Below are 27,592 nucleotides of genomic sequence, written 5' to 3' on the forward strand. Positions count from 1 at the left end.
ATATCTCGATTTCGAACGGTAAAAGACAGAGGCGAAACGTGATAAATTATAAATATAGCATGGCGAGCTAGCCGACAAAAAAAATAAGTTGGACGACGAAGTATGAAAAAATGAAAACAATGATTAAAAACTTATCTACCTAAATTTTCATATCACGGTTTGTCTTCACTGAAATTTGTTTTGGAAGAAACATCGGCTTAAACTAAGCATTACAAAGCAATAATAATCACACAAAAAATTTGTAAAGACAATCGTAGCGCCAAAAAATGGTATGCAAGAAGCTGAGCATAAAAAATTTCAGCAAAAAGTTTTCAAGTTCCTATCGGCATGAAAACAATAATTTTGCCCAAATGACGCAATATGAGGCTACTAAGCGGTATAATACACACCGAAACCTTTCAAGCCGGAAAAAAAACCTTGAAATAAAAGGGATGGGACACAGTTAGTAGAAGCAGTAACCATAATAAAGTGAACAAGTTCAAGTTTTGTTTTTGAAACCGAATAGGGGTGCCTACGACTAGCGAGTTTCAGAAATGATGAGTGATGAATTTGAACTATTTTTGAAACCGAATAGGGGGTGCCTACGACTAGCGAGTTTCTGAAATTATGAGTGATGAATTTGAACTATTTTCTTATTTAATTTGACTTTATACCGACTACGATTGAATAACAATCATTTTAAATATTGATGCAGAGCTTGGACCTTATGTCATTAACCTGTCTAGACAATGCCATATATCTGCTGCTTTATGTTTATTCAAACTTTAGTATTTTTTTCTCCAATATTTTCTATATATTTTCAGATTTATATATTTTTCCTTTTCTTTCAAGATCTCAAATTTCGTGTTTCATTCGATAAAACGGGCAGTGCTCTGTAACCCAGTTGGGTTCGTTAACTGTACCCTCTTTGTTTCTGGTGCTTCATGTTTAAATTCTCGTATATGCATATTTACCATTAACAATGAGAAATAAATTCTTTCTTTCTTTTTCTTGCTTGAAATAAGAACTAACAATATATACTGAAACGGAGTTGGTTAATGTACCATCAACACTGAAAGCTACTTTCGAATAGAACGGGTAATTAAAACGCTAACATCGTCAAATTCCGTCGGTTTCATTTAACTTTCAACAAAAAATACCTGATTGCAATAAAAAAGTCAAGTGCCTGATTGCAACAAACTTGTTCTCGCATTATAATCATAATATAATAGTTCCGAATGGTAGCTAGCTGAGGCAAAACTCCAAAAATCGGATGGTCTTAAATTGCTTCGTGCATTAATGTCTGCTTTTCGTGAAATCGCTTTTTGATTTGCGTGCTATGAGCCTTCAGTTCAAATGCAATCTTTTTCGTTTGATTGTCCGCAAAGCCATTAACCATCTTTGTACCGTGCTAGCAAACTTACTTTTAAAAAAGAAAATCAACAAATTATATTTATAAACAGTTTTGAACTATATTCAGCAATCATTCGCTATCGGCCCATTCCAAGAGTGAACATCTTTCTCAACGCCTTGGGCCCTGTCCATGGTCCCTTGACCATCCCGTACCAGTAGAGAGTGGGCATCACATGTGCCTTCAAATAGTACCAGATCTTTTTCTCCTTGTGCTGTCCGAAGAATGAAGGAAAAGTCTGCAGGGGTTCCCCATTGCCATCGAACTCCGCAAGAATACCCTGAAATGGCAAACTATGAATTAAGATCAAATTTCGTGCTCTTTATCTAACAATTGCCTAAGAATACCCTGAAATGGCAAACTATGAACTTCAATCAAAGTTACGGTTCTTTTTTCTTTTAACATTCGCCACTACATATTTTTTGACAAACATGTAAATTTGTTTAACATAACCCGGAGGTTGAAGACAACATGCTATACGATAAAAAATACAAATCAGCAAATAAGATTAATTCAATCCATGCCGGCTTCTAGACAAAATTATAATTAATTAATAATTAATTATAAGGCAAAAGAGTTGTATTCACTTTATGATTTAAAACCCCAATAATTTTTTAATTGGCACTGTTCATTTGAACGAATTATAGACTTATTAATTTCCAGTTTAAATTTTGACTTCTTTTTTATCATTCTCAAGTTTTGAAGGTAAACCATTCATTTTCTTGGAACATATTCTAGCAATCGAAAACTGATGAGTAATTTCCACAAAACTATTCAGTACTCACCTTTTCGATCTTTTCTTTAATATCAACTTATGTATGTGCATGATTTTTTCTTCTTTTCTGCGGTTAAACGATTTGTGTTTTCAGTAAAAAGATCAAAACTTGTCGGACAAAAAAATTTTTGTTATGAATAATTCTGCAGTTATTAATTTGTTTTTCGAAATTCGATCAGGATATCTGACAATTTTTTTCCTCGCCAAGCAGACTTTAATTCCCCAGTTTATCTGCTGATTCAATCGATTGACATTTTTTGTTGTTATTTTGTGAAAAACACTACACCATAAAAAGATAAAACTAAAGGATTTCAAAACTTATTTGACAAAACGAAGAATTTCAATTAAATAAACGACGCTTTATCCCGTAAAATGTAAATTGAAAAGCCATTTAGCAAAGACACTTTTTAATGTCATTAACAAATGTTTCAGCCCTTATAATGCCAAGATATCGTACTGAATGTTTATTTTTCAATTCCTCCTTCTCAAAAACCAAACAGATTAATTCGGTTTTGTCAAATTTGATTATATCTGTTCTGGCTGCATTAATCATGAGCTCATTCTCGGATAATTATAGCGATACAAATTTTAATGTAGCTTGTGTGTTAGACTTCGAAACAGGCAAGCCCTTTTCCGTAAAAATTAAAGAGGTATCATCCGCAAATTGGATAGCTTGAACGACATTTCCCCATCCACTCCGAAATTCGTTAACTTATACTATTGGACCGAGCACTGTACCTTGTGGTACTGCATGGTTTACTTTCGGCCAGCAAGACTTTCTTTCGCATATTTTTAATTCAGTGCTTTTGGTCAAAAAAAAAATTCGCAAGCAGTTCGAGCTTGAATGGATAATCCGTATGAAACTAGTTTGATGAGAAAAATTTACTAATAAATAAATACTAATTTATTATTTTTTCTAGATATGTACTGAAATGTTAATTCGAAAGCGCTCGATTATTTAAGAATGGTCATTTTTGGCCTTTTCACAACGACCCAAAAAAGTGATTTTTTCAATGATCTCTAATTCAGTAAATTTTTCGGCTTTGGTCATAAAAACGTTACTAATAGTGCCTAAAAGATGTGGTATGATGCTTTAAACCGTTTGGCATAAATTAAAAATTTCATTTTTTAAGACGGTCATCTGAGGTTTTAAAAATGAAAATTTTTGGAAGTGTAAAACAATGAATTTTCCGTTGAGTAAAAAGAACTACCTCTTAGCAAAAAAAAAGCTGAAAACTTTTTTTGGACATTTTTGGTTTTATAATTTTCTCATTTGGTCGTTTTCCGAAAAATGTAGGAAAAGAAATTTAATTTCAGTAATTTAGGTCATATATAGCAAGTGGGAAAGTCTGAACTAATAACATGCATTGTAAGCTGCCGCAAATGTTCATAATTTGTTGTAAATTAAAATAAAATTGATGAAACTCAAAAAAACTGAAAAAAAAAATAAACAAAAATTTTTTTTTTTGAAAATTTTAGATTGGCAATTTTGCAGGATGCTCTGTGGGCTCCTTAGGGCCCAGTAAAAGAGCATCCGACTCAGAATAGTTCAAAAGACGGGAATAAAAAAATCGTTGTTGCTTTGTTAAGCCATCATGTCCAGCTTCGATTGAGCATTATAAGTGCGCCCGAAGGTCGCTTTTGTCATGCGAAAGCGTTTTCAGCTGCACTGCCATCAATTCAACTGCCTGAGTCTGCGCATGCGCATATTAAGACCGGAAGCACGCGAAAATCATGCCAAGGTAGGGACGGTGGGACGCAGACCTGAGTGGCTAGATATGCAATGAAATCTTGATTAGAAAGCGCTCGAGTATTTAAGACAAGTAATTGTAACCAAAATAGTCCTTTAGTTAATGGCTTCTGTTAGATCTTGTTTTTTGCATATTGGAGTTATGTAATCTTCTTTGAATGAACCGGGAAACGAACTAAAGAAGAGGTAAATGAATTTTTTTAATGCACCGGTTAATGGAAAAAAGTTGAGTCTTCAGCAAAGGAGCATTTTGCAGTTTTAGTTGACACAGTTTTTTTTAGTTTCTCGGGTTGTTTTGTTTTTCTAGTGATAACAAAAATAATTCATTGTTCTTCGGAGCTTGGACAGTTGGCAGAGTTGAAAATGCGTTGTGATGTAATTTTCTACTTACAAGGTTGCGAGTGCTTTTGAAAGATATGAAAATTTCTTTCGATTTCATTCTTTTCCACTCATTGAACAGAGTATAATTTTTTATATCAGGTGCTTTAACTCTTCAGGCAACCAAGGTTTTAAGTCTTTCTTTGTAACAATTTGTATTTTGTTTTGTAGGGAGCATATTTCGGAGCATGAAATTGATACAAGAATGTCGGCAAAAACCCGAAAAATTTCGCATCCCGTATTTGCATTGCATAAAGCAGTCCAGTCAAAACAAAAAACGTCCAAACAAAATTTTCATCCAAAAACAGTTCACTGCAACGATAGATCATTTTTTTCGATAACTGGAACCCAGATTTGAATTAAACTTTACAAGCAAATGATCAGTGTTAAAAATTGGGACCGATGTTTCACAGTGCGTGGTTTGATTATACCTCACATAAGCATCAATTTTATGGTGTTACGACTGATTTTAAACAGAGGCGATGTTGCGGTCAGAAAAAAATAGAAATAAGCCTCGAATAAGTAAAAATTCGGCTACTTCTCATAGGCTAGAGTAAGTGAAAGTTCGGCTAGAGATTAATAGTCTCATGCACTAAACATTCAGCCACGGACGCTGAATAAATCAGAAACACTAGCCACAAACAAAGCGGAGAACAGATTCTATGAAATTTCTAATGCTACATATCGTGATTATTGCGAAAGTGCCACCATATAACTGCACACTTTTGACAAACGAAATTATTTGCGAGTTAGGTTAGAAAAAAAGAAGGCTCGTTCTTATACACTACCTTCGCAAGCTCGCAAGTGTAACAAGGTCGAGTATGGAAACCAAACATTTTTGTTATGGCCTAATTAGTCTGCATGCCTATTTTTGTTACAATCGGACAATGCGAACAAAAAATTGGTAAATAAAATTCGCAAGTGGGAAAAGGAACCAAGTATTGGATTGCTTAAACTAGATAATCGGTAGATTCCATGATAGCACCGAACTGATTTTTTGAGCCTCAAACTCATATCTGGGCAAAAATTTGTGAAAAACATTCTGAATATGGTGGATTTCCTCACGTCATCACGAAGTTCATCATAATTGCCTTTAAATTGAATCTAGATCGGAACTTGCATCTAGATCGGCTTCAGTAGTTGAAAACTGCTTACTTAACCCTTTTTTCAAAAAATAATTTTCATATCAAATGCTGTATAACAATTTGTTTGTTTAACTGAACGATTAAGAGAACAAATTATGAAATCTTTTGCAAATCTTAATTGACTACTTAGATAGCAGCTCTTAATACATTATACCTTGTTAGCCCCAGTGACCAGTGGGCAACTAGTATACCCATCATAAAACACACTCGGCTTCTTCTTGTCCATCACAGACTGCAGATTCTTCTGGACTATGCCTGTCTGAGCAGCTGCCGCGGCCGCCGTCTTAGTCGACACGATGTTGATGTTGTCACCCAGTCCAAAAATGTTCTCGTACTAAAAAACAAAGGCTAATTATCTGCTAATTGAAAACGTTTTCAAGAAATCAATGTGTAAGATTTTGAAAAAAAAACGTAATAAAAACTGTTTGAATGTTTAATTGAAATCAATTGATTTTTCTGACTTTTGGCAAAAACATCGCATTTTCTTTCTTGAAATCATAACTTGAGCCTTAGCGTTCCTAAATCAACAATTAGCTTTCAAAAATAGCTTCAAAGATGTTCCCAGTTGATGTCAGCAGCATTTATTTTTGTGAAATTTTTTTCATTAAACCGACAATTGAAATCATCTGAGTCTCCTCCGGACCTTGTTGTGTTGCAGTGTCTGTGTGTTGACGTCCAGATATCCGGACTGTGCAGCCGCCATTTTGGGGTTGGATGCGATCGGAGAGGGGGGCTTGAAGGGGGGACTGACGTGGATCATCTCATACGGGATGGACACTTTCACAGGGCTATCCTGCAAAAAATAAGATTTAGTTTGAGATACTGCCTTCGTATTCTCGTGTTTTCTGTGGTACTTTTTTGTTTTCCACGCTAAGTCATGTACCACAAAAAATCATCGAAATGGGTCGAGTGGTATATGAAACTCAAGCTTTTTGAGTCGTCATTCGAACGACATCATAAAATTTCAAAAAACTACCCTAGTGATATGACAAACTGATTAAAAATGTTCAAATTTTAGTTCAATTAAGAGCGAGTAAAGCGATTGAGTAACGTTCGCTATATGAAAATTCAATTTTTGTTTAGGGTTTTGAACTAAGAAAATTCGATTCTACGAAAAAGAAAACTAGTTTTGGAAGTTTAATTCAGCGTAAAAAATCTAAAAGATGGTGAAAAAATTGGAAAAATTTTCCGAAGACAAAATTTAAAAACTTTTTTGTTTGTTTGTCATTCATTTTCCGAACATAAATGATGTCGATTTAAGCCTAATTCATTAATTTTCAACAGTTTTGCAGAGTTCTCTAGTCACACCACGCACAACTTTTTATAAATAACCCAATTTAATGGACCACGAGGTAAAACTTTTATTTCCCTGAGAAATCTGATAAGTAAATTCTACTTTTGAAACTAGAGGTCGATCATGTTTTTTTGTGAACTTTTGAGGTTCAATGATGGAGTTTAAATTCTTTCTAATAATGGAAAAAAATTTAAATTGAAAAGAAATCAAAAGTCAAACAGCCCAAAAAAATTTGAGCCTGAACACATTTTAAGATTTTTTAAACCACAAAAAATCAAAATTGAGCGTTAACAAATTTACATTTTTCCTTTAAAAAAATAAACAAAAAATGACCAAAAGCTATATAAGAGTCTTCACTACAAGCACTACTCTAGAAAAAGGAAACCTTTTTCTAGTTTTTATGTACAGCAACCAGCTAACCTTATTGTTCTTGGTAATCAAAAAAATATATTATTGATCTTAAATGAAAAAACTAGCATTACGGAAGTTTACTTAAGTTACTAACTTATATTTTGTTATTGGAGCTTTGGAAAACTAGTTGATTACTCAAGACCGACAAAAAGATCACTACCCGAGTCTAAATTTTTACATAATAACACCTGGTCAAAACAAATTTTTGGTTTCTTTGGTTCTAACAGTTCCAAACCAAAACAAGGATAGACGGTTGGTGTGCAAGTAGCACAGAATGTTCCGACCATATTTTAAGAAAAAATCTGGTAAAAAAACTTTTTTTTCATCAAATTGCGTCGTTTTTTTTTGGTGTGATCAGAGAATCTAAGCGAAAGTCTAAAATTTTGATAATAAAAAATAGGGACATTTGACATAAATTTTTCACATAAAAAAATCAAAATTCAAAAAAAAACATTTCGAAAACTTTTTCAAATTTTTTCGATTCGTTCTTTAAATTTTTATTTACAGGGAGGCGCTAAAACGTTATCAGTAACTAATTTATTAACAATAACTTGAGAAAACTAGTAATCTTAAGCTACATAAGTCTAAAAATCGAAATTATAAGCCTGCTCGCTCTCTTAATTAGCTTAAAGTTAGACGAAACGTCAAAAAATTCGATCCGGTTTTTCTCGAAACTGGGAAAATTTATAAAAGTCGTTCGAATTGCGACTGGAATTGCTTTATTATGATATATCACTCGAAACATTCCGATTATTATTTGTGCTAACTAATTTTGTGTGGAAAAAAAGTAAAAAACAAAATAAAAAATATAACACACCCGAATACAAACTTCCTCCACACTTTCAGGGGTCGGAACAACAATTGTATTCAAACGCCTTAAAAAACTGCCTCATATAGATTTAAAAATCACCGCGAATTTCTACGTAAAATGATTTCATGCAGCATGTGTTATACGGTCGGTCCGTTCTAGAGAAAACAAAACGAGATAAATTCGTGCTGACACAGTCGTAATAACTTTATTTCTCTTTCAAAGATTGAGCGTGAAACATTGTTTAATCTCGTAGCAAACATGAAACTAGGATTTTTCGGGTAAAATGCTCTCTTAATATCTTGCAAATTTACCGGTTCTTTGATGTTGTGGAACACAGCGAGATTGTTCTTGTAGTCCAGCTCTTTCAATGCGTGATGGAAATAGGTTTTAATATCTTTCTCCGCGACCACTTTAGCCAGCTGTTCTGCGTATTTTTTAACCCCGAATATCGCCGGACCCGGATGGGCGAAAGCGACGTCAACGTCATTTCGCAGCCCACTTTTCCTGATTTGATCTTCAGCTAGATACATTATCTTCTGGGGAGCTCCGGCACATTTCACCGGAGTATCCGGATGTGTGAAAAGAGCAGTTCCTTTCTTGGTATTCTGGATAGCAGGGAATGTTTTGCTGACGTATTTGGCATCGTAGTTGGTGCATACGTTAGGAGCTGTTTCCAGAGCTTCTAGAAGTCCAGGGACTCTCTGGTAGTCCGGAGTGATCCCAAGAGCAACAATGAGGTACTCGTAGTTCAACTGAAATGAAAATGAACAATAATAATAAAAACTTTGTTAAAACACTGTTTTTTTGTTATTACTTTTGATTCTTACAATTTTTTTCACAATGTCAGCGAAATTTGACTACTTTTAGTTGAAAAAATCGATAAATATTTACAGATTCACAAAAATCACCATTCGAAATATATGTCAACGGTTTTTAAACCAACTTATTTGCAAGATAATTGCAGCACATTGGAGATGAAAACTTTTTAAATGAAAATTGTTGATACAATCTAGCAAATTTGAGACTTTCGTTCAGAAAAGTATGTTTAACCCACCGCCAAAACTAATAATCTCGTTCACTTGAGCAATTTTGAGAAACACTCCATGTCGACTTTATCAAGCAAACCGCGAAACAGACAGCGCAATGAGAGCGAACTCAGCGCATTGTTTCAGACAAGTAAGCAATTACATCGCAAAACTGTTCATACAACATATTCAACCTCATATATTTAAAAGAACTGCAGGAAAAAAGGGACTTACATGATCGCCATTTTCCAGCATAACTTTGTTGTTGTCTGGATCAAATCCAGACACATTCTGTTTCTCCCAGTGGACATTAGAGGGCACAAATTCTCCCATGGGCTTGGCCGACTGTTCGAACGACTTCAATCCCCCTCCGACCAGAGTCCACAAGGGTTGATAGTAGTGAACTTTGAGAGGATCAATTCAAAGTTAGTCTCCTTAATTCATAATACAAATAAAAACCAACAAAAGCGCGCATGGTTGTTCCAATCGAAGAATGTACTTGCCGTCTAAGAATGTGCGATGCACAGAAAAATCCTCTCAATTCAAAAATGAACATGTTTTAGAAAAAAGCAGAATTATAATACCTACCTAACTAATGCGATAGAATAGTATTCAAGTATAGTTTTGTTGAACTTTTCAAATTAAACCAAGATGTTATTAGATCATCAACGTCTGAAAATTTGCGCGGTAATCGTACAACTATTTCTTTCTATTCGGAATTGTCAATTAAATTGAAAAGTTGACGGAATACAACGACACTACCACTATTTTTAAATCCAATCATGGTGCCTGCGTTAAAAAATTGAGGATTTTTTTGGGATTGGAAGACTTAAGATCATACTTAAAGGGACACTTATCAACGCAACTATATTTGAAAGAGACTAAATTTGAAAAAAAACATCCCTTTGCTAGGCTCAACCAGGGCGACATTAGTAGCACCAAACACTCGTGCGAGTCGGTTAGTCATCGTCAAACCTGCCGAACCCCCGCCGGCGATCACCACTCGGAACACTTTGCCACCCGACGTCATTTAAACAACTGTTGTGGTAACAAGAGCTCTTTTAAAATCACCTCGTTTTCTATTCGAAACTCAGTTTAAAGTTCACAAACCAGGATCAATTAATTTTGAATTTCAAGAAAATCAGGACAATTGAAGCTGGAAATTAGACAGAATTTCAGATTTTCATCAGGCAGATATTTTACGCAGAATTAGTTTATAATTACAAACCGCTATGATATCGCTATTTTGATAATCTTATCACCGTATAATAAACAGTTAAGGCAATTAAAGGATTTTTTTTAGAAATAAACTAGTTTGAGAGGAAAATGTTGAAAAGAGCTCTTTGAAAATTTTAACAACGTTCAACTAAGAAAATAAACTGCAGCGCAAAGCTGAACAATATTTCTGCAGAACAAAACGAGATACCAGTGATAAAACGTCACTCTATAAATGGAAAATTGTGCATGGTGAAAGCTTGGTCAATGAATTGATAAGCAGGCTAATGCTTGTAAAGTAGCTAATGCATGTTTAGTAGCGATGGTGGCTTGTATATAAATAGTACAACATAGTTAGTCTACCAGAATTAAGCGTGCTTGGTTGACACAAAGAAAAAATAAAGCGGCACGTCACTGAAACGCAAGAAAAATAAAATTTGGCAGGTCAAGGGCAGAATGAATTTCTGCTCAGCAATCTGGTCGAACAACCTGAACTCTCAGACCTGTTTTCTTCGGATCTAAGATTATGGCCAGCAAAGACATAAGATGTTTTTTTGAAAAACAACAATTTTTATTTTCAACGAGTTTGATGCCGAGCAAACTCTGGGCCGAGCATTTCTCTTTTGAACAAAAACATAGCCAGCTGCTTATCATAAAATATTTATCATGTTGAAAAAAAAGAGGAAAAATATCGAGTTTTGGAAGGTTTTTGTTCAAACTCCAAGGGTGAAATGATTGAATCGCAGAATATATAGTAAAGAGGCGAAGCTGAGTAATACATCAGAAACATTAGGGGAAGTCCAGAACACAAAATAAGCGGAATTCAATATGCTACAAAACAAGCTATCAAGGCTAGAAAAAGATTCGAAAGGCTAGAAAAAAAGCCAGAAAAATACGCAGAAAAAATAGTCCAAGAAAACTAAAAACTTCCAGTTTGCAAGATAAAAACATAGCCAACAGACAGTTAGAAGGGAGTCATGAACGCGGGGAAACAGAAAAATACTGGCTTGTTTTTTTTTGAAAAATTTCACCTTTCGAAATTCAAAGACAAAAATATGGCCTTAAAGTTGTTTAAATATCAAGAACAATTTATCATTGACAAATGTTTTTGATCAAGTCATATTTTTGATCAAGTTTTTTTTATTTCGCTGGGAAATCTGAAAACTAAAATTAAAATCCATTTAGATGTTGATCACGTAGACTTTTGCTGTTCGGTAATGAAAGGAAACGAACTGAAATTGAAATAAAAAGTCAAACCGTGAAAAATCAAATTTTAGTGTGAACAAATTTTAGGAATTTTTCCTTAAAAAACAATAAAAAACCGCCAAGACTTATGTGAAAATTATTTACGTTAATGATTCTTAAACAGATCGTAGCTGGACTCGATCCCCATACCGTGGTCGTCGCAGACATGCATGCAACCTCTGAACCAAACGCGCAGAATGAATCAATGATATTGAAACAAAGCAATTTGAAACACGTGTGATCTACTCACGCATGAAATCTGTTAACAATGCTTGTTACGGGAAAAAGTCTGATAGCCGGCTGCAATAACCTTGCTTATCGCAAATTTTACATAAAAATACCTGACAATCAAATAAAAAACCACTTCAAATAGTTTTAATTACATCCTGATAGAAATTGGAATCATTTCGAGCAAAAATAGTTAACTTGAGAAAAACTATCTTTTTCATGATAATAACGTTTGAAAAAACTGGATCAATAGCTAAAATTTATATTTCGCTGGGAAATATGTTAATTAAAATCCACTTTCTAAACTGGAAGTCGATCACATTTTTCTTGACCTTTAAACTTTTGCTGTTCCATATTGGAGTTTGCTTTCCTTTTAACAAATGATATTAAGTGAACTCAGAAAGAATTCAAACTGCAAAACAGCAAACTTGAGCGCGAAGAAATTCTAAGACTTTTTCATGAAAAAAAACTAAGAAAAAATTCACCATGACCTATAAAAGATTATTCACCACGCGTTCATCACTCTTTGTAAAACGACAATTAAAAACGTATTTGGGCTGATATTTATATTTATGAAACGGTTGCGGAGAAAACGGTAAAAAAATAAAAGAGCCACTTTGAGACTTGAATAAATTTAATGTTTGGTTTTCACCAGTCATATCTTACTATCTTGCCTTTCTTAGTAATATCCAGGGGCGGATCTATGATTTTCTCGGGGCGGGGGGGGGGGGGACTTTCCTTTTTTTAGGTTTAGGTCGACCAAACCAATTTTCTGAGCTCTCACAAATCACTACAAAGACCCCATGTTAACCAAATTTTCTGCACCGCAGGCAAAATTTCAAAACAACAGGCCAAAAAAGGCATTTCAGGCACTTTTTGGAAAATGTTGAACAAAAAATCCAGTTTTTTCAGCGCGCGCTCTCCCCTCAAAATTGGTATATTTTGGCGCCCAAGGCGTCTTTAGAAAAATTTCAGGGTCAGTCAGTCAGTCAAAAATGGATATCTCAAAATAGTACAACGGGGGACCCTTTGGGTAGGCAGGGGGTCGAAACCCTAGGAGGGGAGCATTCGCCGCCGCCCTCCCCCCTAAATCCGCTGGTGGCAATATCAATCCAATTTGTTATAAACATTTTCATTTTCATCAATTATCATTTAGATGATGATAACCAAAAAGACCCCAATTTTTAGTTGCTCTCAACTTATCAAGAAACAACAAAAACTTCTTCAAAATTTATTTGACATATTCGCTCAAATCAATAAACTGGGGCAGTAGTTCGGAGCACTTTAGAGAGCACTCTGTGAAACAGTCTCGTTTGGACGCCACAATCTTGCAGTCACTCTGAACTTGTTTGATCATGTCCCGAATATTTTCTTCTATCTTCTCAACTGCCATTTCAGTTGTGCCGACCTGAATGCAAAAAAGATGCAAGTCCATTTAAGCTCTAATTTTTTAAAGATCTTTTTGTCAAAATTTTAGCATAAAGTAAGGTCGAAACTTCAGATGTTTATTATTGCTGTTGCAACCCCCCCCCCCCCTTAAACTTTAGAAAAAACTATGACCGATGGTGGATTTCGTTTCTCGCAAAATTAGGTTATCTCAAAGAACACTCGTAAGGCATCGAAATTGGTATCACTTTTATACTAAAACCATTTCAATGTGATTTAGATTCCAAAAATTGTGCTAAAAAGCTTTCCCAGAGCCAACCGTGAAAACATTGCCCGATGTTTTTTTACTATTGATAATAGCAAAGAACGGATGAAATCATGAAATCGAGTCTTCAATTCTCGGAAGAACAAATTAAAACTTCTATTTCTTAATCAATAAAAGGCTCAATAAATGGGTGCCATTAAATGGGTGGGGTGGGAAAAGCATATCTTGTGGAATAATCGGTTTGCCCTATGAAATGTATCTCTTTTTTGAAATGAACACACGAAGAGCACCTCTGTTTCGAAAAGAGGCGTGGCGTGGTTGTACATGTAGAACTGGCCGAACTTGTGGTGTTTGATCATGTTCTCCAAATCCTCGCCCAGGGTTCTCCTGTTTTTCACCGGGTACATCTTCTCTAACTTCTTTCGCAAACCTGAAGGTAGAGACTTCAATTGTTTTTTTTAGGCAGAGACTTCAATAGTTAATTTAGGCAGACTTCAATAGCTTTTTTAGGCAGAGACTTCAATGGTTTTTTTTCCCGGTAGAGACTTCAATTTTTAGGCACACGTCTCTCAACACGAAGGGGTCCCAGTGTCATCCGCGTCCTCGAGGTGAGACCGCCGGCTGCGGGCGAAATGGATGACATCACCCTCCCCCCGGCTTGGCCCTGCATTGAGCAAGACCGGAGGCTAATAAAAAAAAGTTTTTGGCGGGGGATCTTGGGTGGTCATCTATTTTGCCGTAGCCGTTATCAACAAAAAAATTCCAAAGCATTTTATTTTGTGAAAAAGGAAAAAATACGCTTCAAAATAGTTTCTGATCTTCATACAATTGGCAAAAACAATTGAACCCACACCACAAATTTTTTCGACAGATACTCATCCCCAGAATTATGTCGACATTTTCGATGAATTCAAGTTTGCGATTGAATGAAGACTATTTCCAACTTATGACTCATGAAGCCATAATTCTCAAGGTCTCAAAATCTCAAATTTTGACTTTTAAACAAAATTCATTAGTTCCAACTTCCAGTTTCAACAGAAAAAAAACTGAAGACCCTGCCTGTGATCTCTTTAGACAAAGCAGAGTGAGCTATGATCACGTCGAAGTCCATATCTACTTCATAAGTGTCGTCTAAGATCTCTGGAATTATCAGTTCGGAACCGACAATATCAGCTCCAAACTCCTCTCGAGTCTGGTCAATCAACTCTTCTGGAACAATCGCCAGAATCCTCCGATTGTCTTTAAACGGGTAAGGATACAGAATCATTTTGGCTGACTTGGGTAGTTTGGAGAGCTGTTTTTCTTTCAAATTGAGCTCAACTGAGAGGACTATGTCAGTGACGCTAAGGGATGGTCTGAAACATTCATGCAACACTCTTAGTTTTATTCACGCAGTGGGCGATACAAAAGTTCTTGAAAAAATTTGGTCTTGATGAAAGTGAAAAAATTTAACCCCCTCAATTCTGAGCTTGACCAGTTGATTGTCAAAACTCCCAAAATTAGTTCTTTTTGTGAAATTTGTCTCTAATCCATTTGAAATCTGAGCAGAAGCTGAATTATAATGATTTTAGATTTAATTTCGACAAAGATACAATCAAGAGTCTATGAACAACTAATGCTTCAAAAACAACCATCTCAGATAAAACAATGCGCTGACATTGGCTGATTGGTATCAGGCAGGGCCTTTATTTAATAGTGATATTAACTATTCTGATGGACTTTTCCTTTCTGACGCGCATATAAAAAAAGATATCATAGATTAAGTTAGTTTCACTTTCACAAAGCATTAACTGTACACATTATTCGGTCCCTAACTAATTATATAGTAATTATTGTAATCCTAATTAACAGTACCTGAGACATTTGAAGAGTGAAAAATCATGCATGATGGATCGGAGAGCATCCTTGACAGGCAGTGCGTCTGTCTTCTCAATGAAGAACGCGTCGTCTATTGGCTTGAGAGGTCGTCTGGTCAACGGGTCAATATCCGACGCAGTCAGACTATCGATCCTCTGCAGCAACGTCGAGGAGCAGCGTCTGGCACAAGCGAAGGGCAGTAACCTCATTCAATCTAAAAAAAACAAACTCGTCTAAAGCTGATTTAAAAAAAACAGTTACGAAAAGCGACGTGGAAATGGTAGACGTATCTAGCTCTCAGCAGAAAGGACAGTGGTTCGAAGCACACCACGATCCGTGACCGCGGTCTGAGGGTGATGCAACAATTTTCAGCTCGGAAAAATAACTAAAATCATGTGCATGTAAATGTTAATATAGGGTGACAGCAGCTGTTGGACGTAATGAGCTAAATAGGTCAGTTTTTGATTAAGTGGTCTCTTTTACCTCGTGATAAACTGGTATCAATTTAGTTAAACTAGCAAAAAAACTTACAAGGAACTTGCGCTTGAGCTATTGTATGCAGACACTACAAAAGATAAAGCAACGGTTCTAACCACCCGTGATACCAAAACAAATACAGAGGCGAAGTAGCATTTCGCATACATTACCGTAAAAGCAGCAAACATTGGAAAAAAAGATGTAGATGATTTGGAAAAAAAATACGCATTCCCTGGATTCGATTCTCCCCATCTCCTTAACAACTACTTACGTACTAAGATATTCCTCGGACTCAAATCATTATTTTATCGTAGAATCAAATCGTCGTATAAAAGAGCGTCACGATTTTGCTTCACAGTATGACAAAAACAAAACATCAGAAAAACAAAATTTATCAGAAATTTACTCACATTAAAGTAATAAACAATAAAAACTTACAGAAAACTTGACCTCACTAACGGTTTTCAAATTTTTTCAAGTTTCAAAATTACATGAAACACATATTTTCAAGAGCTACAAATAGACAGAAGAATCACCAAAATATTGTAATAACGAGAAAAACTTAGAGGCGAAGCGGGTGCCTCGCATCACTTGCGATACAAGGCAAGCGTAGCACTGCAAGTTAGCGAATAGAAAAAAAGACGTATAAAACAAAGTCGAAAAAATTGAAAAAGTAAAATTTATAAAAACACAATCAGCGGCAATAAATTTACTGAGCCTGCACTAAGCTGACAATATGGGTTAGATTAAAACTTCAAATTTTTTCACTAAAACCGACCTCAATTCTTATTTCTGACGACACAAAATAAGTTGCCTAATCCAATAAAACATCAGCCGAAACGATACTATTTAGGCAGAAAAAAAACTTTTAAGCGAAAAAAGGAAACAATACCAACTGAGGGTTGGTAAAATTACAAGAAAAAATCAATAAAACTTTTAACTACTATGATTGCTTACAGCATAAAAAACCCGTGATGCGGCAACTAAGCCTAAAAAACAAAAGCAGAAAAACTAAGTCCAACAACTCAGTTTTTCCCGGAAAAAAATCAATTTCATAAATACAGAAAAAAAACAGTCTGACCGCGATTCGAACCCCAAACTTTAGGTTGCAAAAGCAACCGCGCTAACTCTAGACCAAGTGGAAAGGGGCCTCGAAGTGGTTAAGATTCAATAATAAAGCAAGTTCAATTTCTTAGTTTTTTTGGGAAAAAGTCTAGAAATCTAGTTCCGCATTTCAAGAGACTTGCTTAAGAAAACACACTGTAATAGCAAACAGTTGTAAAATACGATTTTTTCAAGAGCTCTGTGAGTCTGTTGGATAAGTCGTAAATACGAAAAAAGGCTAACTTCCGATTTAACTACGTTTGAGACACGCAAGCATAAAGAAACTAATCGAAATGGTTAAATCATTTTTGAAGAAAACTGAGCCGAGACTTTTGTTTATCCTAAAACAGGAGACTTGCAAAACAAGAAAAATCATAAACCTTCAAGGATATAAGGCCTGCAGTTGCCTTTATCATTATTCTATACCACCTTGCTGTCAAATACATTTCCGAGAAGCTTTAGCAATAAATAGCAGGCAGCATTGAATGCACTTTTTTCAAGCTTAAATAGCTCGTGTCATACAAAATAGCTGGAGTGAAACTAAGCGCATATGGCGTTAACTGCTAATATATTGACGCAGACGCATATCGCCCAAAAATTGAGCAATTAAATATGCGATTTTCGGAAAATATTGAACCAATAAACTTAAGGCACAAAACTCGTGATATAGTTAGCTGCAAGATTATAGTATAATGCACAAAAGTTACATGAACAGAAACAGACTCTAATATGAAAACTTGCTCGATCGCACACGCGGTAAAAAAAAATTTTTTTAAATGTAAACAGATTATTTATAGAAATCGCTGTGAAAAAAAAACATGGTGAAATGAAAAATAAACAAAAACAAATATGAAATTCGTGAGCAGAGTTACACTCACATATTTTTTAAACATAGCTGACAGAGTTAGAAAATTGTCAATGAAACCAGGAAAACGGAAAAAAATGATTTTGTATTTTTGAACAATTTTTGAAAAATTGGACAACATTATCACGTTAAACTTCTTTCCGTTTCAATATAATGATGGGCGTTTTATCACAAAATTAATCCAAATCAACCTAAATTAAAATCCACTATCGAAGTTGAAGTCACTCATATTTCTTTGCGACCTTTCACTGTCGTGATAGGAGTTCGTAATTTGTTCCTTTTAGTGAAAGAATTTTAACACAAAAACGAAACGGAGCTTCGCACAACTTGCGATACAACATGGAATGAGTGAACAAAAAAAATGGTCCACCAAAATTTTCGCATGTCCCGATACGAGATCATTCTAGGCAAACATGCCACGCAAGATATTTGAATACTAAATTATCAACGGAAGAAAACTTATGAAGCGGAACCAAAGTTGTGAAGGCGGCAGAAAATGCACTTTGCACAGAGTAATGTATTTTTCAGAACAACAAGTGAGGCTATTGCTTGCTCATTAGATGCATCGCAGATCGTCCATCGGAATTAGAGGCGCTTTGACTTTGATTTTTAGATGCATTTTTCAACCTGGGTTGACGCTCTTTCGTGAATACCCCTGGTACCTTCCGTGATTAAATTAGATTAATTTTAAAGCTAAAGCTAAATCTAAAATTTCTAAATTTTTTCTATTTGTTTCTAGCAAAAAAATAAGAAACGTATCAATATATTGCAGCTGTCAAGTTGTTAAAATGAAGTGTAAAGCTTACCTTCAACTTTTCAGTGAAAAAATTAACAAAATATTTAGCACTTAGCATAGTAGTAAGGCGCCCGTTTTAAGATCGCAAGATCGTGTATTCGATCCCCTGCTATGACAATGCTCACTTGGCCTCAAGCTTCGGGTCTATTACAGCCTGACTAAATTTGGGTGCATTAATGGTATCACGGGAAATTTCTAGCCGCAAAAAAGAGCTTCTTCAACAATGTTGCAACTTAAATGTAAGCGAGAGTATAAATGCTTATGTTTGGACCAAAATGTACCAACCACAAGCACAGTTAGCCGAGCGGCCTAAGCTAACTTACCGACTATACAAACTTGCCAGTTGACGTAGGTTCGAGTCCCCCACCTGCCCATGTATTAATATACTAAAAAAGGGGTTATCCTATTTTAACTGTTTTTGGTTCTAATTCGGTTCAGCCTTGATTAAGGCTGACCGCCAAAAAGAGCAATTTGTCTCAAGGACATTATTACCTGTTCTTGAGGCTAGCTTGCGCCAATTTGTACCATTTTCGGGGCAGTTTAATGAAGTTATACGATGTTATGCTCGACCGAAATTATGATGAGTTTCCGGGAGTTTTTGCCGATAAATGCTCTCATTAATTTAAACTTCTTGAACCTTCATATTTGCAAATTTACGGAGATTGAGCGCACAAACAAAATAACTCAGTCTGGAACGTAGGGAAATAATAAGAAATTGACTATCCTTAGATAGCCTTTGATAGATCACAGCCTTTGATAATCCTGTGATTTGTAGAACCCACAATTCAAAAATATCAATTGTGTCGGTTATTTTAGGGCAATTATTGTTTGATTTTATTCAAATGAAACTTCGCCACGAAAAAAAAGAGTCAATTAACCAAGAGAGTTTCTCATTGAAAAAACTGCAGTCTCGATAATACTGAATTGGCAAAAACAAGAACTCTGTACACAAATTGCTAATATTTCTTATAGAAGCCATCTACAGTTATTTTACACCCTTCAATTATTTCTTCACCACGATAGCCAATCCGTCTCCAATATCTATGAAATTATGCATCATTCTCTCATCGGCACTGATGCGCTTGTTGAACTTGGCCATATCTAGAACCGCCGTATCTCGTGGGTCGTAGTTCGCCTCGTCCTCTAACACGCCGTAACTCATGAAGATGTTGTCGACTAGGAGCAGACCTCTTGGTCTCAGTAGAGGGACTATGTATTCGTAAACCTGAAAAAAAAGAGTAATTAGTTGGTAAGTTTAGACCATTTATCCAAGAAGACAAGGTCTAAGATACCATCAAAGTCTCTCAGCAGCGAAAAAAGGAAGAATCATGTGTGAATTGTAACGCAACAGATGGCTATTTCCAGCTACACTCACAGGCTCGTATAAATGTTTGGGTACATCCAGATATGCAATGTCAAAGGAGCCCAGATGTTCCGGCTTTTGTGCCATCTCTTTGACTACTTCATCGGCCGGTTTCAAAATAGAGGTTATCTTCCCAGCCACTCCCGCTTTATCCCAGTACTCCCTTCCTACGTCCACGAACTCCTTGTTCACGTCTATAGTGTACACGTGACCATCATCTGCACAACCTAGCACAAACACTTTCAGATTGTAGTCGGTTCTTTCCACCCACGAGCCTCGATCACCTCTTGCTGCGATATGGTTCGTTAAAGATACATGAATTCATTTGATTCGATCAATTTGACGTAATATGAATATTAAAAAAATTGCGTCATAATAGGATAGCTTATCCTTTATGACCTTGACCGACCTAGGGCGAAAGAGAGGGCGGAGAGACCAGTGAAGGTGCCACAGTCTAGAATCTTCTTCGCATTCAACATGTAGCTCAAGCTCTGATACAAAAGAAGCTGGTCCGCACTTGATGCCTAGTAAAAAAAATAATTCTGAAAAATTAAGTTGAAAAAATTACTAGAAAGAATTACTTGAAAAGTTAAAAGATACAGCTACAGAAACTTCATGGTTGTATAGAAAGAAGTTCATAAGCAGCCTTAGAATATGTATGTGCCTTAGCATGCAAAAATATTTTCCCTCGAACTTAAGCAATAAAAATGACAGAGCCGATACAACAAACTGAAACTGTTTTTAAAAAATTGAAAAAAAAAAATCCCAAAACCAGACTTGGTAAAGTTACAAAATACTGAACTTTCAGTTGTAGTAAGAAAACTGCTTAAATTGGAACAAAATACATGCTCTAAGAAGTAAGCATAACAACCCCTTCAGACAAAAAAATTGCGTTTCAAAAAAAAAGGAAAATGAACCGACAGAAACAAGGACGAAAACCAAGAATCCGAAAACAAAATTGAGAAATTTTTTGAGAAAATATAATGAAAACCTGAAACGGGCTTGAACTAATTACTAGTACTTTATCTGAATTTTCAAGAAGTTGAGCATGCCAGATAAAAGATCATCGAGAAGTGAAGATCCTGTGGACAAAGTTATATATGGGGGAAAAAGTCTAGTACCCGATTGCAATACCCTTGCTTATCGCAAGAGTTTTAACATCCACAGCAGCCAAATACCTTAGTGCTTCTCAAATTCTCCACCTAATCTCCTGTTCTTAAGCCTTATGCCCACTAAAAGTCTCGCCCACCCATACATCAAGACATGTCCAAGCAGCTAACTTCCTTAATCTAAACCAATCTCAAGCAGTTATGAGCCTGCTCTAGGATAGCTAGTAGACTCACAGCTGGCTCATAGTCTCGTCTATACACCACGTTCCCGCTTCTCTGAAAAGCTCCAGTGATACGAATGAAGCAAAAAAAAAAAACGTATCGTTACCATTAAACTATGGTCCCAATTAATGAACTGGTACTTCAACCGATATTAGCAGCGACACCACAACCGCCGTTTAATGTAGTTTCTAAAATCTGGGTCCTCTTCTAAAAGCGTTATCTCGCAGTGGGGGTCTTTGTATATACAAAACAGTCAACAAGCTTTCGCAAAACTAACGGAAATTATTGAAAACCAAGATATACAATCTGCATTTACGAAGTCTGCATATCTATTTCTTCAATAAAAAATATTAAATCACATTAAGACATTCATGCCAAGCTAACTTCGTGATATTTCAACTAGATCTAATTAATGAGGAAAAAATACGTGAACGCGAGCTTCAAAAGAAATCAAAATTAAACAACTTTTCTGAAAAAAAATTAACTTTTCTGAACTTTTCCGCAAGCTGACAGTTAATTTTTTATTAAAATTCATTTCGATTTTCAAAGGAAAAATGTAAATAGCCTTGAGGCTCTTCGAATTTCAAGAACAATTTAAGACGGACACTTTTTTTGATAAACTTAACCCAATTTGGGAAAACTGGATCAATAGGTAAATTTTTAATTCCGATGGGAAATCGATTTGATAAAATATTTCCATTTTCGAAATTAGAAGTCGATCACGTTTGTCGTAACCTTTACACTTTTGATAGTGGAGTTTGAACAAAGTAAATGAACCAAAAAATCAAACCGCAAAAATCAATTTGGAATGTGAACAAAGTTTAAGACTATTTCCTGAAAAACAAAATCGTCACTGCCGATATAAAAGTCTTCACTAACTTCATTGGCTCTTACTAAACTCATATAAACTCTTTATAAATTCTTATAATTCAATTTAAGCCATGAAAACTTAGTTAACTAATTTCGGCTGGTTTATGCTTTTACTCGTTTATATAGCACTGTCTTCTTTATTTTGTCTGTGAAAAAAGCTAACTTTGTAATTAGAACAAGCAAACATTTTTTTGGTGAATTCAGAAAAATAACGGAAAAACAAGGTTTCACTTCATACGAATTTCTCTTTGGGATGTTTGGTTGAGACGTCGATCAGCTCTGCCAACGCTGAGTTCACTTCTTCCAATCGAGGGTCGATTACTAACTTCTTCACGTACTTGAACCTCCGTACATTCAGACCCGCTTTCATGGTTGTTTCCATCTTTAATTAAAAGCGAAGCCGGCAAAATTGACGAGACACTATCCAATTTTAAATTTGGGGTAAAAAGCAACAAAACAGATGATCAATACAATCATCAATAAGCACCTTTACCTCTAGAATTTTCCCAATTTTCAAAATAAAAACCTATATATACGTCACTTAATCAATCAAGGTCCGAAAAATGTCAATTATTGATCAAAAAAGTCAATCATGTTGCAAAAGATTGATATCAGACCAAAAATGCTAATTATGGCCAAAATGTCGATTATGGACCAAAACTTTCAAACACAGCCCAAAAGGTCAATTATCCACTAAAACTGTCAAACATGTTAAAAAAAGACAACCATGGAATAAAAATTTGAATTATGGTTTAAAAATGGATGCCCAAAATTTGTGCGTTGAATCAAACCACAGCGGATGCGGTAAAAACTAACGAAGAGGTTGGGCATCCATTGTAGTGCGAAAAAATAGCGACCAAATGTGTGTCAAACTTCTTGAAACAACACTACGACCTCAATAAACAGTCGCGTCAAAAATGCCTGCTTTAGCTGAAATAAAATCAGAAACGATTGTGATGCAAATTAAGGGTGATGCAAATATCGGAATGATTTGAAAGTAAGGCGTCAAAAACACGAAAATATTTCAAGATACGATTCCAATCAATCACTACTGCCGTTTGTTAACGATGAAATTGTTATCAATTTTAAATATTCTGTTCCGTGAAATTATTATCAATTATAAATATGTTCTATGTGATACTATCAAAACCAAGTTTCAGTTCTGCAATTATGTAAATTAAAGAGATCGATCAATGCAGTACGATTCTATAAAGAAAAACTGTTCCGAGTCTTATCGTGTTCAAATGTTGAACTTTTCAGGTCTAGAAGAAACATGATCTAACTTAGAAGAACAAATAATAAAACAAGTCGTATTAACTCGAACTGGCATTTTAATAAGAACAAAACTTATCCAGCTCATTTTTAGGGGAGTTTACCCATGAAAAGTTTACAGAGCGATTCTTCGAGTTAAGCTATTAATTTGAAGACACGCAAATTGGAGAAGTCTGAATCAATTGGAAAAGGAAGAGAGGCTTATATTAAAAGACACATTAGGTTTTGTAACTCTTAACTCCTATGTGGTCAAAAAACAATTGCACATAACTTGCAAAAAGCCCTTAAGTGGTAAGTTATTATTCCGACTACTTGTGTAGAGAACAAGACAGCTCATATATCCGGACAAAGCCCTGAATGTTCCGACTGTCATTAATTCACATCGAATAGTTTTTGAGAAAAGAAAATAATTTTAGACAAAATGAAAGTGGGAGATTTTGAGTCGTACAAAATTTATACGACCGATTATCTAGCCTAAATTCAATTTGGAACGATTTCGTTGTGCGGGATAATTCTCCACGCATATATAGTTCGCGTTTCGCTTTCAGCAATATGAATACAATCTTCAAAGCGCGCATGATCTAATCCAGAAAATGTCCAATTAGGCAATTTTCAAACCCCAGAACTTAAAAATGATCTGAGGTAAAATATCTTTTTAACTTTGAACTCAGGAAGTCGATATATTCAATGGTGTATAAAACAAATTTTGTTGAAAACTATTATTTCGATCGGCGAAAATTGACTGAATAAAAAAACCACGCCGAGCATAAAAATTCTCCGTTTTTATTCAGACCAATTACGACTGAAAAAATAGTTCTAGTTCTATGGAAAGATTTTATACACCAAGAGATATATCGACTTTTTAAGTTCAAATGCGAAAACGCATTTCTCCTGTGATTATTTCGGTAAAGGTCTGGGTTTGAAAATTGCCAATCCAAACAATTGGACAATTTTATGCGCCTTTTTAGAAATTTGAGGCTGGATTGCACTCTTTTAGTTTGCCTGAATAGATAGTCTACAGCCTTAGCAATTGAGCTATCTGCGCATGCTGCCATCTAATACCACACACCAATGTATTGGCTGGTATTCGCAAATCTGGCAAATTTCTATTCGCAAGTGGGTAGCGGGAGTAAATTTCTAACACGACTGCGCGTATCAGGGCGAAGCTCTGAATGTTCCGACTGCCTTTTAAGGTATATGGAGCAGCAATAAAATGAAAAAATTAAATGTATAACATAAAACTAAAAATATTTTAAAAAATTGAGACTTTTTGTGAAAATCGTCCCCACACACGCCATAAAAAGTACCAAGTGATAGATTTTGTTACTATTAACATGAGCCAACTTGGAACGATTTCTGAAGAGGAATAAATCTCAGCTTACGCGTTAATAGCGCGAATTATATGGCGCGTTAATTGTCCCAAATTGGCCAAAATGGCAATCTTTAAACCCCCATAAATTTACGAAAAATTGGTCACAGGTGAAATATATTTTTTTCAAATTCAAGCTCAGGGCAACAATAGCTTTCGAATGATTTAAAAATATTCCGTCAAAAATGGCTAGTTAAAAAGTCGAAACTTGACTGAAGAAAAAATCCATCCCGAGCACAAACATTCCGTTCCTTTCGTTACGAAAGTCGGAACAATAAAAAAGCCTACTTTTTGAGTAATAACAAAAATGGGTAGATTCGTAGTATATCACAAGCGCTTGCTTGGTAAAAATATAATACTTAATACATAAAACGACACTATAAAGGCGGATACTGCCCTTTTAGTACACCAATCGACCCATGCGGGTTCCCTTTTCAACGAAGAACAATAATTTAATTTTAAGTATGAATATAGGAAAACAAAACTCACAGAAGTTTCGATTGTCTCTCAAAACACACTATTGCAACTAGCCAAAATTTCGAAAAATCTGGTTCATTTTAAATGGATGAAAATAAGGTTTCTTTCTAGCAAGAATTAAAACACTTTGTAAACTTAGCAGACGGACACATATTCAAAAACTTTTGAGGCTATGATACAAAGAAAAAGTTTCAATCTTGAATTCATTAAACAGCACTTAAAAACAATAAAAATTTCTTCCTAAAAAGTTGCTGTCAACACTTTTTGGGAAAAATAAATTAGGCCGAATGAATCCTTAATTTGGAAGAGTATGAGACAAAACCAAACTATCCTGCAGTAACAAGAATCGATTTTATACAAAAAAAATCTACAGGTTTACGTAAGTATAGAATCGATGTATCTACAAGTGCTTTGCGAACGATAATCGAGTCTATACAGATAGAATCTATTTTTTCCACCAAAAATAAATGGATTTTATTGTCAAAATAATCGATTTTTCTATTCTATAAAACCTTTACACAATTTGTAGATAATCTACATATAGTCAGAGTATAATCTTCATACAAAAATACCTATAGATAATCTGCATATAATTTTTAGATAATCTATAGATAATCTGTATATAGTAAGTATAAAATCTGTACAAAAATGAATACGTGTCTCAAAACTATAGGGGGTTGTAACCATTTCTTTTTTGACCATTGAAAATTTAAAATAATGATTTTTCCACAAATTTAACAAAAATTTGTAATCAGGAAACATTTTCCTCATTGTTACAGTGAGCTGAACTCACTGGATGAAAATTGTTTACCGAAAACTACAAGTTTCAAGAGATCCCTCTAAGATGAAACTTCATGAAATCTAATTAAAAGATCAACCTTTTCAGCGCAATTTCACAGACATGAAAAATTAGAGAAAAAAACATAGAGCAATTAGTTTTGACTTCAACTTATTTCCACAATAATTTTTTTTCAGATCAAACATCAGTACAAAAATTTCATAGAAAAGCCTACATTAAAATTTTGTTTCAATATACTCCTATTATCTGATTGGCGAAATTGTTGAGAAAATCAGTGTATAATCTGTGTATAATTTGCATATAGTCTGTACATAATCCGTATATAATCAGTATATAATCTGTAGATAATCTGTATAAAATCTGTATACAATCTGCATATCGTAGGTATGCAATTTGATGCAGAAAAAAAACAGTTTTACAGTTTTGGTAATAATTATATGATGAAGATATACAGTAGAACCTTTGCAAAACAAAATGCATTATAAGATGCATAATGCAAGAACTACATAATTGAAGTTTTACAATATAAAATTACAACATCTGAAGTCTGTATACTTTTCCGAGAATAATAGATTTTTATCCAATTTTAACATTGCGTGATACCATTCGCATCTTGATTTCGATGAGCCATATTCAAATTATTTAACTTTTATATCGTAGATTCTCCTGAATTTGGTCAAAAAAACTAGTATCTTCAATAAAAGAGAAGCAAAACTACATTATGTATAAGCTTTTGTTTCTTATCTCTTTTTTAGATAGTAGGAAGATTAGCGGTCTCAAAACAGAACAATATACTCAAATTAACTTGCCATGAATTTCCGGAAAACTATTAAAAAATCCATAGCTAGCAAAATTTTTTAATTAGAAACCTCATTAATTCTATCTTACTACCAAGTTTTATGAGTGAGTAAAATCGCTCCGTACAGAAGAAATGAAAAATCTGATTGTTTCCCAAAAAAAAATTACACCGCGATATATTTCGAAATATATCTCTGCTGAACACACGTTGATTTCGTTGAAAATTTGAGAGATTTAATTCCTTTTTTGGCGATATGGACATTTAAAGAAATCAAAAAAATTCCAGAAAAATGACGAGAAAACAAGATATCATTTCATACGAAATTCTCTCTGGGATGTTTGGCTGAGACATCGATCAGCTCTGCCAACGCAGAGTTCACTTCTTCCAATCGGGGGTCGATTACTAATTTCTTCACGTAGTTGAACCTCTTCAAATTCAGACCCGCTTTCTTTGTTGACTCCATTGTGAGCTCGAATATGTAGAAATTAATTTTAAGTAGAATACTGTGCTCGACAAACTGCCAGACTGACCCTGAAAAAAGGTCCACAGAAACTTCATAAAGCCATTAATGAATGCATATCGATTCCAGAGATAACGAAAGACCAATTATGACACAGAGGCGAAGCGGAGCTTCGCAATATTTGGCATGCAAATCACACATTGCCGTACAAAAGTGAATGAAAAAAAGACAATTAGAAAAAAGTTCTGAAAAGTGTTGAAAATTACTTGAAAAACTAACAAGACAAAAGTTGGGAAATTACCGAAACAAAAATTCATATTTGTATCGGTTGATATTCATTAACAGCCCTTAAAAAGTAGAAAGCATTTACCGAGCGGCAACAACGGCGAGAAACTTTATGTCGAAACCTGTTAAGTCGATAACAAAACTGTTACC

General features: G+C 34.9%; 3 protein-coding genes across 7 annotated transcripts in view; 1 reads left to right on the top strand and 2 right to left on the bottom strand.

Annotated features, from left to right (window-relative positions):
* Nucleotides 1-27,592, top strand: part of LOC134853964 (AH receptor-interacting protein-like) — a 567,995-nt gene that overhangs the window by 295,841 nt on the left and 244,562 nt on the right. The window lies entirely within an intron of this gene.
* Nucleotides 1,414-10,845, bottom strand: LOC134854261 (sulfide:quinone oxidoreductase, mitochondrial-like). 2 transcript variants are annotated; one of them, XM_063870452.1, is made up of 7 exons: nucleotides 10,320-10,845; nucleotides 9,883-10,017; nucleotides 9,214-9,383; nucleotides 8,266-8,706; nucleotides 6,082-6,231; nucleotides 5,593-5,772; nucleotides 1,414-1,670 (listed from the first exon to the last, which is right to left on the bottom strand). In XM_063870452.1, exons 2-7 carry the CDS (start codon nucleotides 10,007-10,009, stop codon nucleotides 1,470-1,472), a joined length of 1,269 nt encoding a protein of 422 aa, XP_063726522.1. In that variant the 5' UTR covers nucleotides 10,010-10,017; nucleotides 10,320-10,845; the 3' UTR covers nucleotides 1,414-1,469. The 2 variants fall into 2 exon arrangements, with proteins under 2 accessions (XP_063726522.1, XP_063726523.1); XM_063870453.1 differs by lacking the exons at nucleotides 9,883-10,017; nucleotides 10,320-10,845 and adding an exon at nucleotides 9,568-9,645 and having other exon boundaries at nucleotides 9,214-9,413.
* Nucleotides 12,753-27,592, bottom strand: part of LOC134853965 (probable caffeoyl-CoA O-methyltransferase 2) — a 166,687-nt gene continuing 151,847 nt past the window's right edge. The window contains exons 1-5 of one of the 4 annotated variants that reach the window (XM_063869988.1): nucleotides 22,931-23,255; nucleotides 22,220-22,363; nucleotides 20,190-20,304; nucleotides 19,793-20,007; nucleotides 19,337-19,642 (exon numbers count right to left, since the gene is read on the bottom strand). In XM_063869988.1, coding sequence (XP_063726058.1) covers nucleotides 19,421-19,642; nucleotides 19,793-20,007; nucleotides 20,190-20,304; nucleotides 22,220-22,363 — 696 coding nt within the window. In that variant the 5' untranslated portion in view covers nucleotides 22,931-23,255 and the 3' untranslated portion in view covers nucleotides 19,337-19,420. Of the gene's footprint in view, nucleotides 13,076-13,608; nucleotides 13,749-14,377; nucleotides 14,674-15,172; nucleotides 15,390-19,336; nucleotides 19,643-19,792; nucleotides 20,008-20,189; nucleotides 20,305-22,219; nucleotides 22,364-22,902; nucleotides 23,256-27,592 lie in introns of those variants that run through there. The other 3 variants (XM_063869986.1, XM_063869987.1, XM_063869985.1) reach the window with 3 other exon arrangements.

The sequence above is a fragment of the Symsagittifera roscoffensis genome, chromosome 9 (assembly GCF_963678635.1).
Source record: "Symsagittifera roscoffensis chromosome 9, txSymRosc1.1, whole genome shotgun sequence".
NCBI lineage: Eukaryota > Metazoa > Xenacoelomorpha > Acoela > Convolutidae > Symsagittifera > Symsagittifera roscoffensis.